The sequence below is a fragment of the Brassica oleracea genome, chromosome C2 (assembly GCF_000695525.1).
Source record: "Brassica oleracea var. oleracea cultivar TO1000 chromosome C2, BOL, whole genome shotgun sequence".
In the NCBI taxonomy this organism is placed as follows: domain Eukaryota; kingdom Viridiplantae; phylum Streptophyta; class Magnoliopsida; order Brassicales; family Brassicaceae; genus Brassica; species Brassica oleracea.
Window position 1 is genome coordinate 51,372,057 of NC_027749.1, and position 11,934 is coordinate 51,383,990.

The following is an 11,934-nucleotide window of genomic DNA, read 5'->3' on the forward strand; positions in this document are numbered from 1 at the left end:
TATAATTATATAATAACTATTTTAAATATTACAAAATCCAAAAATGTTTATTAATATTATTTTTAAATTATTTATCGTTGTTTAAAGAATAAATTTATCATAATTTTAAAATAATTTATAAAATGCTTACAAAATGCAAGGCAAACTTTCACTTTCAAGAGTTAAGTCGAGATCTGGATTAAAAATCCTAATAACTGGTAAAGAAGGGAAGCCGCAGACAAAAATATTGAATGTTGTCTACAAACAAGTTTTTCAGAATATTTCGTAGTCACAGTACGTAATTTTAATCTACTTTTTTCAAATACAAATTTTAAAATGAATAAACTGTTGCAATTATTTATTTTTTGTATTTGCTAGATGGGTTGTGATGAGTTAGGAGACCGATGACAGTATGTCAATTTAATATTATTTCATGTTCAATAAAATTTAGAAATTTATAAATCTATCAAATAATGTTAACCCGTCAAATTGCTTACAAAATTTATTTAATTTTTTGCAAGTTTCTAATTGAATTTGCTTTCTTTATCGAAAAATGTACTTCATAATTTATATTATTTATGGATAATATTTTGATTTTTATTATATTTTCTTTTAATATCTCTACATAAATGTTTGTTTATTATTTATGGAAAATAATATTATTCACCTAAAATAAAGAATTACTAAACATATACAATACAATTCTAATTAATGATAATATAAAATATGTTACTTCTAAAACTATACACTATTTATTCCATTTTTTGAATGAAAGTATCTTTGTAAACACACAAAATATTTTGTGACGTTGCAATTATACATACACACAATATCTGCCTCTTCATACTGACGTTACTGTGTTCCCTCTCGTGATGTACAGGCCGAGAGAGAATACAGGGTGCGGACCGATCATGTTGTTATGTCCGCACAGGGTGCGAGCCGGTCACCTAGTACAATGTTATAAATACAGACAAATAACAAATAAATTCACAATCCTTCCATTTTTAAAAACGAAAACCGAAGTTTCTAGCTAGTTTCATTGCTCGATGTGAATGAAAAGTGGGAACCTGCTAGTTTGATCACTCAACTAATAGAGATATCCAAAGCTGTTTTGACAAGAGCCACCTACCTTGATTTAATAATAGGTATTAAAAGAAAGCAAGTCAAACCTTGATCCACAAGTCAGCTCAGTCATTTGATTGCTTGCCTTATATATATTATTGAGATTTTTTATCACACAAAGGGTAGCAAGAATCATTACCATGCTGGTTTCTAAGCTATAAGATAGACTGTACAAAGACAAAAGAGTCATATCTGGTCTCAGACTCTCTGGCAACACACAAAAGAGGATATAACTAAGAGGAAGCATGAGTGAACAGCCTGTAAGAAGAAATCAAAGCGCTGACCGCAAACGCCCCAAACGCTACAAAAGAAACCGCGATGGACGTGGTTGCCATTTGAGTAAACTCATCTTTGCCCCAATTAGATATCCAGTCATCAACTCGAGTCGCAGCACATGAAGAAGCCGACATCAGAAGATATGCAAGAAACTAAAAGCTCATCAGAATCAACATGTTTAGATTACAAATGCAAAACGTTAAAAGGCGCCACTCACTTGATCCATGAAGAAGACGAAGATGTCGTGAAATCCACAGTTTAACATGTAATTCTCTTTCGCGATGTAGCAAGCAGCGTCACAAACTTCAAATGCAGAGTATACGAATGCTATAACGTTCACAAACAAAGAATACCTGCATAAATTCGTGTTGTTAGCATGGTCTACCCTAAGATTTCAAAATCTTTAAACAACTTTAGTAAAGATTTCAAAATCCTTTTTAAATAATTGAGGAATATATATATTAACTCTAAAAATTTGGGGACTCAAATCAATCTATCAGTTAGTCATGTGGGTTCGGTTACTTCGAGTTTTTCGGATTGGTTAATTCGGTTCAACCGAAATCTTCCTAAATTGAAAGAAAAATTTTGGTTCGGTTCAGTTTTTGGTTAGTTCGATTTCAAAAATTTGTACCAAATTTTTTGAATTCAGTTAAATTTTGGTTTAAATAGGTTTAAAAATTAAAAAAAAATGATTAAAATAGGTTATTTCAGTTCAGATTTTTGTTAGTTTTTGGGGTGGGCAAAAAAACCGGAACCGAATTATCGAACCGAACAGACCCAAAAAAAAACAGAACCGAACAAACCAAATTTATGAATTAACCAATTGGATACTGAAATTTTATATCCGAATAACCGGAACCGAACCGATAACCGAATAATACCCGTTCTATGAAAAACCTGAATACACTTACCTTATACATATATCTTTATGGTTTATATTTTATACACTTGCCATTTTTTATTGATCAACACTTATCTTATAGGAGAAGCTTGTATTGTTTGGATGTTTTATTCCCGCAATTTGGATTTTGTTTTTTGAATGAGAAAATCGTTTGAATGTTATTTTGGTATTGGTTTTAATTCATTTATTTGCAAGTACATCAGATTAATTTGGGTAATATGGTTACAAAGTAACCATTTAGAACCGAACCCGATTGGAACTTTTTTCCGGTTCTAATATGGTTACCAAAGTTTAGGAACCGAAAGAACGAGAAACCAAAGAACCGACCCCATCTGATCCGAAATTTTCACCATTCTTTAATGGTTACCAAACTTCAGAAACCGAAAGAACCGAGAACTGAAAGCACCCAACAATAAGTATATTAAGAGAATTAAGGAATAACAACGACCCGAACCGAAGAACCGAACGCCCACCCACCCCTACTTTGGTTGGTTACTATGGGTTTCGATTTTTTTAAAAAAAATTGAACTAACTAATTGATAACTGATTTTTTTTAATTGCCTAATCGAATTGAACATCCTAACCGAACTAAACCGAACTCTTTGGTTTTCTTGCCTAGTTTCACTCGGTTCCCAGGATAGGCTTTGGTTGTTAGTTTCAATTTTCAACTCTAAACCCTAAAAAATGTAAAGAAGAAGAGAGAGACGTGACCTGTACTCTTTGTAGTGATCATAGGAGTCACCGCTCCATCCTTTAGTTTTATCAGCCGCCATGATCGAAAACGATACCACGCACAAAACTACTTCACTCACTCTAAACCCTAGCGCCGCCATAGCCACCGATCCATCTCTTCTCGCTCTGTTCGCCGCCGTCGTCGTCGCCGCCGATTCTCCAGCCTTCCTCGCCGTAGTCTGCGGACCTTCCTCTCTCACCCAGCGGTTGAGCACCACCATAGACGACGGAGACTTATCGGAAGAAGAGTTCGTCGGAGCTGCTGCTCTCGCATTTCTCTGATACCGCGGCGGCGGCGGATACTGAGGAGGAGGCGGCGGAAGAGGCGGGAACTTGCCGTTGGGGTACTCGAGTTTGAAAGGAGAAGCCTCGGGGGAAACGTAACGGCTCTCCGGCGGTGGATCTCCGGCGTCTGAGAGAGGGGAGTGGAATCGAAGAGGAGAGAGTGGCGATTCGATGTAGCTCTGTGGTTCTGAGTTCGATGAGGTAGTTCGCTTCATGGTGGAGGAGATCGCCAGTTCGATTACCCGGCGACGAGCTTTTGTGTGTTTGTGTTTGTTTGGGCAGTGAGAAAGTGTGAGAAAAAGAAACTTTTTTCTAATTTATTTTCGCGGCAATGGAAAAAGAGGAAAGTTAAACGGGACCCACTTTTCTATTTCTTCGTGGAGAATTAAACGCCTCAGTGATCCACTGTGACGCTTCTACCTGTGCACTTGCACCTAGATATTGCTAACCAATAGTGATTCGCCGCGTGTTACAATGGATAATCAGTGTGTGCACTCAGATGTTACTTATGACGCAATCATAAGATGTGTTAGCTGATTTTATTTGCTCTTTTTACTATCCATAAAGATTCCATATTGCTAAAGTAGTATACCGACTGGTCACCATTCAGAAAACAAGAAAAACGAATGTAGAAGAAAAAAATTACTGGAATAAAAAGGAATAATTGTTTAATCCCATATTTAACAAGCAATAATTTTATTCTTTATTTTTCTTAAAAAAAATGGTAGAAAATGAAAAAAAAAATGTATTCCTTGTGAATGGTGAATTTTTAAAAAAAATGTTAACTAATGCATTATTCATTTTCGTTCCTTAGTCACTAAAGGGTGTTTCATTAGATTATTTCTGACTTATCATTCTAAATATACATATATAATTATGTATAAATCCAACATTTTGATATAGATATAACAAACCAAAAACATAAGTCAATTATCGAGTGAAAATCAGCACAAAAGTTAAAGGTAGTCTAAGAAAAACACATAAAGAATATACACCAAGACGAAAGCCAAGCTAAAGTAGAGCATCATTGATCTCTATCAATTATTTTTATTTTCAGTCTTGACAAATATTTTGTAGTTTTTTGAGCATTCCCATTTGAATCAAATGTCTTCTCTCTTTAAAGTAACAAAAAAGTAAAATATTAAAAGCATTTTTTTTTGCCTTTTGCTCTTTGTTTAAAGCACAAAGCAATCCACCCACTCCTATTTATTTTTTTTTTCTCTTTTTTATTTATGTCATTACCATACGAATCTTTCAAAATCCGTCGTCACAAATTCTTTTTTTTCATCTTACGAGCATTTCTTTTTGTTTGGAATCATCAATCGCAAAAGTCGTTCTTGAATCAGTTTAAACCAGATGGAAGCGATGATTTTAGCAGCCTGATAAGCTCTCTGTGTAGTAGAAGGCCAGAGCCATCAGCTTCGATCACAGGCTCCTAATATAATAGACTTGGTGAGCAAATATACTATTTGATTTCAGGTTCAAGAATCCTTAACCGGCGAGAACCAAAACTAACCTAAAACAAGAGAACCTCTGTTTATTTACTACTCTGATCTTAAACATCAAACAGTTTTTTCACTCTGATCTTAAACATCAAACAGTTTTTTCACAAAAAATGTTATAAATAATCTAATAATGTAACAATGATTACATAAGATTCAACTTGTCAAAGTTATAATCATTTCAATTTTCAACCAAAAAGAAAATGATACCCCTTTCTTTCTTCCTACTCAAGAAACGTTTAACTTCAAGGGTTCCTCATTTTCGTTAGCATTTCTTCTGATACTAAACCTAACGATGAAACTGGTCTCACCACTCGAAGATGGCATTTTTTGTAAAACAGAAGATAAAATGGGAAAGTGCAATCCGTAGCTGCAATTATCAAGCTTGTGAAAGCTCGATTTCAGCATTCAAATTGCTCTTTTCTTTATCTTCATCGTCGTCGCTCCAGTTAGTTGTTTTATAGTAAAGTGCGTATAATATAAATTGTATTGTTCCTGATATGCATCCAAGAGCATTTGGGATCTGTTTTCATGAAACAAATCAACACATCACCGCCTTTGTAAATTAAGAAAAAAGATATATCGACTGAGTTGAACATCATAAATGTGAAAATGGAAGCTTACCAAAATATAGAGGTCAAATTTTAGACATGCATAAACAATCCAAATGGCTCCATTCATGAAGTTGGCTAATGACAAGAAGAACGGCATATACTTCACGCTCTTTGTCTTTATTACAAGTGCCTGTTCCACATTAATGAAACACATTAGTTCACAAGACAACAAGTAATAAAAACAACGATAGAGAAATGAGAAAGAAGAATAGCATACCATGACGGTTAAAGGAGAAGCATACATGATAATATTGAAAATAATGCATAAGATCCCAACAAGCATAGATCTCTGTTTTGTTGTATGCAAAAAATACAATGTGCAGAAGACCACCACAGCCATGAATATCACCTCAATCACCATAGCTATTGTGATCCTTTTCTGTTATATAAAATAAAATTTCATCAAATACGCATTTCAGAAACCATCTTTCTAGAGATTTTTCATAGCTACAATTAAGATCGACTCTCCGAATAAATCATTCGATTTGACTCCAAATTTTTAAAAACTTTTATATATGTATGACCTTCAAATTATCAAAAAATTATTAAGATTAACCTAAAAATATTTATAGCCTCATATATCTCAGATTCGGCCAGGTTACAAAAAAATGTATTATTGTGCATGCATGTTCATATTGGGGGTTTAGATACTTACGCGGACAGGCGAGGTAGCAAAGATGAAGAAGATGACGACATACACGAGTTCCATGACAAGACCAGCCCCATTAATGGTGATGACGAGGAGACTATCAGGTTGGACAAAAGGAAGTCCGTAAAAGGTCCACATCATGCAGTTTAAAACTGTAGCTACGTATGGATCTGGCTTAAACTCTGACACCGATTTCATCTTACATATCTTCACCATCGTTGGTCTGCATAATTGAACATATATACATACATTATTAATTGCGTGCATTAATTTAACATCATTTGACAACAACAGAACATATAATATGTTATGTATCTTACATTGGAGCGGAGAACAAGCCGAAGGCGATCACGTTTCCTTAACATAACCAAAAAAAAGAATTCATTGATTAGCAACGTTTTGTTTTGTTGATTGACATAATTTGTATGTTTGGTTAAATTTTGAGGGTTTACCGATGATTCCGACGATCGTCCGGGCAGTGTTGGTGTCCGTCATGTTGCTATGTATCTCGCCAAATTCTTGTCTTTTATTAAATTTTCTCAAAGATCTAATCGAAATCTAGAGAAAAAGAATATTAAATTTATTTATTCGATTTTTCTTTCTTCTTTATGTAAATATATTTCTTTAGAGTCTTGTCATTCTTGTTTCTGATATGTGATAGGTTAGGTTTGATTGATGAAACAACTCCTCTTTTGGCTTTTCCTAGTATTTGGATTATTTTTGGTTTACGTTTTATCAACAACAGAAAATTTTGGAGTTTAATAGCAAAGTTCGTGAGTCAGTAGAATCTGGGTAGACTAACAACATGCGTAACACGTGTTTAATATATGAACCAGGAAAGCCGTTGACTCCGCTCATACCCTACCCCATGCATGAGAAACATCCGGCTCTTCGTTCACATTCACACCTTCTTCACCATTCTTTTTTTTTTCTCAAACATAAATACATATTATCAGTAGAGAAATATTTAATTCCAAGCATATATATACTCTTTTCGGTCAACAAAAACAAAATATTCTTTCTCAACTTTCCAATCAGATTAACAACATGATTTAATGTTAAAGCTAAAATTTTATTTCAAGCCTTTTGTCTCTTTTTATATTTATAAATTATTTAAAATTTGAAAATATAATAGTACACTCGAAAATCTCATTGTTCGTTGGTTCGATGATTTTCCTTTTATGTGGATTGGGTTTTCAAAACCTATAGTCGATCAAAAAATTATAATGCTTCTGAACTCTTGTTTTTCCTTTACGTATTAGAATCTCCAACAGAATTACAAAGAAAAAAAAAAGGAAAAGTCATGTAGTTCAACAAAAAATTGTTAAAAAAAGGAAAGTCATAAACCTAGTGGTAATAAGTTTGTTTTCTCTTCATCATATATATATATTGTATTCTCCTCGTTTAAGGATCCACAAATGACAAACCTGACACCATGAAGAGCCAACAGAAGAAGAACTCACTATTATTAGGGATAAATGTCCCGCATCGGATATTAGAAGGAATCCTTAGTAATATATAAGATGGATGAGCCACTCCACTTATCACCAATTAGTTTTAGGTTGGAAGCACGTCTAGCTTAACATGGTATCAGAACCCGATTCATACAGTTCAATCCGATCCATTATCGATCCAGCCCAAATTCGGCCCATCGATCCTTGCCCGAACATTCCGAGATTGACGCTCAAAGAGTCATCATCTCGAGGGAGCGTATTAGGGATAAATGTCCCACATCGAATATTGGAAGGGATCCTTAGTAATATATAAGATGGATGAGTCACTCCAGTTATCACCAATTGATTTTAGGTTGGAAGCCCGTCTAGCTTAACAACTATCTCCAAAACTACAAGATCACAGCCAGATCTCCACCATAGAAAAGAAAGACAGTATCATCATCCCTTTTGATCTAACCTAGAAGATACTCTCGAGACTCCCGGTGAAGTCACTTGTGAGGTTCCATTGTGTATCTAAGCAATGGTCATCTCTTATCACCAACTCGATCATGACTTGGTCTTTGGTTACGCCACGTCTACTTGTCATCTTCGACTGTCGGGCGCTTGAATCTTCGGTAATCTCTTTGTCTAGGTACCCTCTAAGCACAAACAGAGAATCAGTATCTGCGGAACAAGACGGTCACGCATTAGTCCGTGGGATAGGATATTGCAATATTATGTATCAATATATCCGCGGATTAATCTTTTGTTTAACAAGATCAAGTCAGTTTTGCATGATTAGAGCGTCGCAAACCTTTGAAGAATCTTATCAAGTTTTCACATTGGGAGATCCAAAGAAACAGTGGAGGATTATTCGAGGCTTTGGAACATTCTTATCTCCAACAATGACCACTAGGGTATGCATCAACTTTGATCTAAATAAAGTGACGAATTATTTAGCAGAGATTTAAAAACATAATTTATAAGGCAACAGGTTCGGGGCTCTTTTGGGTCTCTGGTTTGCTTTTGAGTAATCTGACTTCTGATCTTTCTTACCTAGTTTCATATTGGCTTTTTACACTTTTTTTGGGCCTCATGAAACTATTATAGGCTTATAGCTTTGCCGAGCTAATGTAAACAAAACTGTTCCTTTAGGTATAAATTCACATATTATCAACAAAAGAAAAAGTAAAACATTAAAAGCATTGTTTTTGCCTCTTGCTCTATGTTTTAAACACAAAGCAATCCACCCACTCCTATTTATTTTCTCTCTCTTTTTTTTTTATGTCATTACGGCCATGTTCGTTTATGTGTCGCGCGACCTGCGACCTGCGACCTGCGACTAAGATTACGTTCGTTTACGTGTCGCGAGACTTGCGACTTGTGACCTGCGACTAAGCCTGCGACCTGCGACTAAAACTATGTTCGTTTACGTGTCGCGCGACCTGCGATCTGCGACCTGCGACCAGTCGCGCGATCAAAATTTTCTTAATTTTTAGTCGCTGTTTTTTCGGGCGACTTAATTGGGAACCCGCGGTTGGTCGCGCGATCGCGCGACATCAAAACGAACAACAACCTGCGACTTGCGACCAATCGCAGGTCGCATGTTACGCGACAGCAAAACGAACAACAACCTGTGACCTACGATCAGTCGCAGGTCGCATGTCGCAAGTCGCATGTCGCAGGTCGCATGTCGCGCGACATGTAAACGAACACGGCCTACCATATGAATCTTTCAAAATCCATCGTCACAATTCTTTCTTTTTCATCTTACAAGCATTCTTTTTGTTTGGAATAAACGATCTCAAAAGTCGTTCTTGAATCAGTTTAAGCTCTGTGTGGTAGAAGGCCAGAGCCAGCAGTTTCGGTCACAGGCTCCTATATACTAGACTTGGAGAGCAAATATGCTATTTGATTTCAGGTTCAAGGATCCTTAACCGGACAGAACCAAAACAAACCTAAAACAAGAGGACCTCTGTTTATTATTACTCTGATTTTTTTTTTTGGTAAAACTTTTATTTATTACTCTGATCTTAAACATAAAACCGTAATGGACAAGTTTTTTTCAAAAAAACAATGTTATAAAATAATCTAATAATGTAACAAAAATTACAAAAGATTCAACTAGTCAAAGTTATAATCATTTCAATTTTCAACCAAAAAGAAAATGAAAGCCCTTTCTTTCTTCGTACTCAAGAAACGTTTAACTTCAAGGGTTCCTCTTCTTCACTTTTTTTTTTGTATTTTCGTTTGCATTTCTTCTGATACTAACTTGGTCTCACCCACTCGATGATGGTACTTCTTGTAAAACAGAAGAAAAAAATGGGAAAGTGCAATCCGTAGCTGCAATTATCAAGCTTGGGATTGCTCGATTTCAGCATTTGAGTTGCTATTTTCGTTATCTTCATCATCGTCTTTCCAGTTAGTTGTTTTATAGTAAACTGCGTATAATATTAATTGTATTGTTCCTGATAGGCATCCAAGAACATTTGGGATCTGTTTTCATGAAACAAATCAACGTATCACCGGTTTTTAGTAAATACAAAACGATATATCGATTGGGTTGAACATTAAAGAGGTGAAAAAGGAAGTTTACCAAAATATAGAGGTCAAATTTAAGACATGAATAAACTATCCAAATGGCTCCGTTCATGAAGTTGGCTAAAGACAGGGAGAACGGCATGTACTTCACGCTCTTTGTCTTTATTACTTGTGCCTGTTCCACATTAATGAAACACATTAGTTCACAAGACAACAAGAAATAAAGAAACAATGATATAGAAATGAGAAAGAAGAATAGCATACCATGGCGGTTAAAGGAGCCGCATACATGATAACATTGAAAATAATGCATAAGATCCCAACAAGCATAGATCTCTGTTTTGGTGTATGCAAAAAATACAATGTGCAGAAGACCACCACAGCCATGAATATCACCTCAATCACGATAGCTATTGTGATCTTTTTCTGTTATATAAAATAAAATTTCATCAAATGGGGATTTCAGAAACCATATTTCTAGAGATTTTTCATAGCTACAATTAAAATCGATTCTGGATACAGCCGGTTGAATCATTCGATTTGACTCATAAATTTTTAAAACTTTTATATATGTATGACCTTCAAATTATCAAAGTTTTTTTTTTATTAAGATTAACCTAAGAATATTTATAGCCTCATAAATCTCTCGTCTCATTGTTTTGATGAGCCCTTTGCATATTCTATATGTATAACATAAAATTGTTTGAAAAAGACTTTAAATTGTTTAAAAAAAGCCCTAAATTTTACCTAAAGTTGACTAAAATTTTTTTTGGGCCCTCTGCAAAAGCTCTTTGTGCACACCCTTAGAGACGGGTGCATGCATGCATATTCATATTGGGGGTTTAGATACTTACGCGGACAGGCGAGGTAGCAAAGATGAAGAAGATGATGACATACACGAGTTCCATGACAAGACCAACTCCATTATTGGTGATGACGAGGATATTATCAGGTGTAACAAAAGGAAGTCCGTAAAAGGCCCACATCATGCAGTTTATAACTGTAGCTATATATGGATCTGGCATAAACTCTGCAACCGATTTCATCTTACATATCTTCACCATCGTTGGTCTGCATAATTGAAAAATATACATACATTATATCGCATGCATTAATTTAGCATCATTTGACAGCAACAGAACATATACTTATGTATCTTACATTGGAGCGGAGTACAAGCCGAAGGCGATCACGTTTCCTTAACATAACCAAAAGAAAAAAAGAATTCACTGATTAGCAACGTTTTGTTTTGTTGATTGACATAATTTGTATGTTTGGTTAAATTTTGAGGACTTACCGATGGCTCCGACGACCGTCCGGGCAGTTTCGATGTCCGTCATGTTGCTATGTATCTCGATGAATTCTTGTCAGTTTATAAACTTTCTCAAATATCTAATAGATTTCTAGAAAAAAATAATATTAGATTAATTAATTCGAATCTTCTTTCTTCTTTATATATAGAAATATATTTCTTTAGAATCTTGTCACTCTTGTTTCTGAAATGTGATAGGTTAGGTTTGATTTATGAAACAACTCCTTTTTTGCTTTTTCCTAGTATTTGGATTATTTTTGGTTTACGTTTTATCAACAACAGTAAAATTTGGAGTTTAATAGCAAAGTCTGTGAGTCAGTAGAAGCTGGGTAGACTGACAAATGCGTAACACGTGTTTAGTATATGAACAAGGAAAAGCCGTTGACTGCGCTCGTACCCCATGCTTGAGAAACATCCGGCTCATCGTTCACTCATTCTTTTTTCTCAAGCATAAATACATATTGTCAATAAAGATAATATTTAATTCCAAGCATATATATATACTCTTTTCGGTCAACAAAAATAAAAAATATTCTTTCTCAACTTTCCAATCATTAAATAAACTATTCATTGTCAAAAAAATAACTA

At 34.9% G+C, this 11,934-nt stretch overlaps 3 protein-coding genes across 3 annotated transcripts; all 3 read right to left on the bottom strand.

The window, feature by feature from the left end:
* Positions 1 to 1,149: 1,149 nt before the first annotated feature.
* Positions 1,150 to 3,599, bottom strand: LOC106325057 (CASP-like protein 4A2). The gene is made up of 3 exons (XM_013763082.1): positions 2,990 to 3,599; positions 1,595 to 1,730; positions 1,150 to 1,529 (listed from the first exon to the last, which is right to left on the bottom strand). The coding sequence occupies exons 1-3, from the start codon at positions 3,508 to 3,510 to the stop codon at positions 1,335 to 1,337; spliced, it is 852 nt and encodes a 283-aa protein (XP_013618536.1). The 5' UTR covers positions 3,511 to 3,599; the 3' UTR covers positions 1,150 to 1,334.
* Positions 3,600 to 4,963: 1,364 nt separating this feature from the next.
* On the bottom strand, positions 4,964 to 6,774 carry LOC106326081 (bidirectional sugar transporter SWEET5-like). The gene is made up of 6 exons (XM_013764116.1): positions 6,513 to 6,774; positions 6,381 to 6,417; positions 6,067 to 6,283; positions 5,629 to 5,790; positions 5,422 to 5,541; positions 4,964 to 5,320 (listed from the first exon to the last, which is right to left on the bottom strand). The coding sequence occupies exons 1-6, from the start codon at positions 6,553 to 6,555 to the stop codon at positions 5,177 to 5,179; spliced, it is 723 nt and encodes a 240-aa protein (XP_013619570.1). The 5' UTR covers positions 6,556 to 6,774; the 3' UTR covers positions 4,964 to 5,176.
* A 2,940-nt stretch (positions 6,775 to 9,714) lies between these two features.
* On the bottom strand, positions 9,715 to 11,419 carry LOC106326443 (bidirectional sugar transporter SWEET5-like). The gene is made up of 6 exons (XM_013764418.1): positions 11,332 to 11,419; positions 11,196 to 11,232; positions 10,889 to 11,105; positions 10,299 to 10,460; positions 10,090 to 10,209; positions 9,715 to 9,989 (listed from the first exon to the last, which is right to left on the bottom strand). The coding sequence occupies exons 1-6, from the start codon at positions 11,372 to 11,374 to the stop codon at positions 9,846 to 9,848; spliced, it is 723 nt and encodes a 240-aa protein (XP_013619872.1). The 5' UTR covers positions 11,375 to 11,419; the 3' UTR covers positions 9,715 to 9,845.
* Between the last annotated feature and the right edge of the window lie 515 nt (positions 11,420 to 11,934).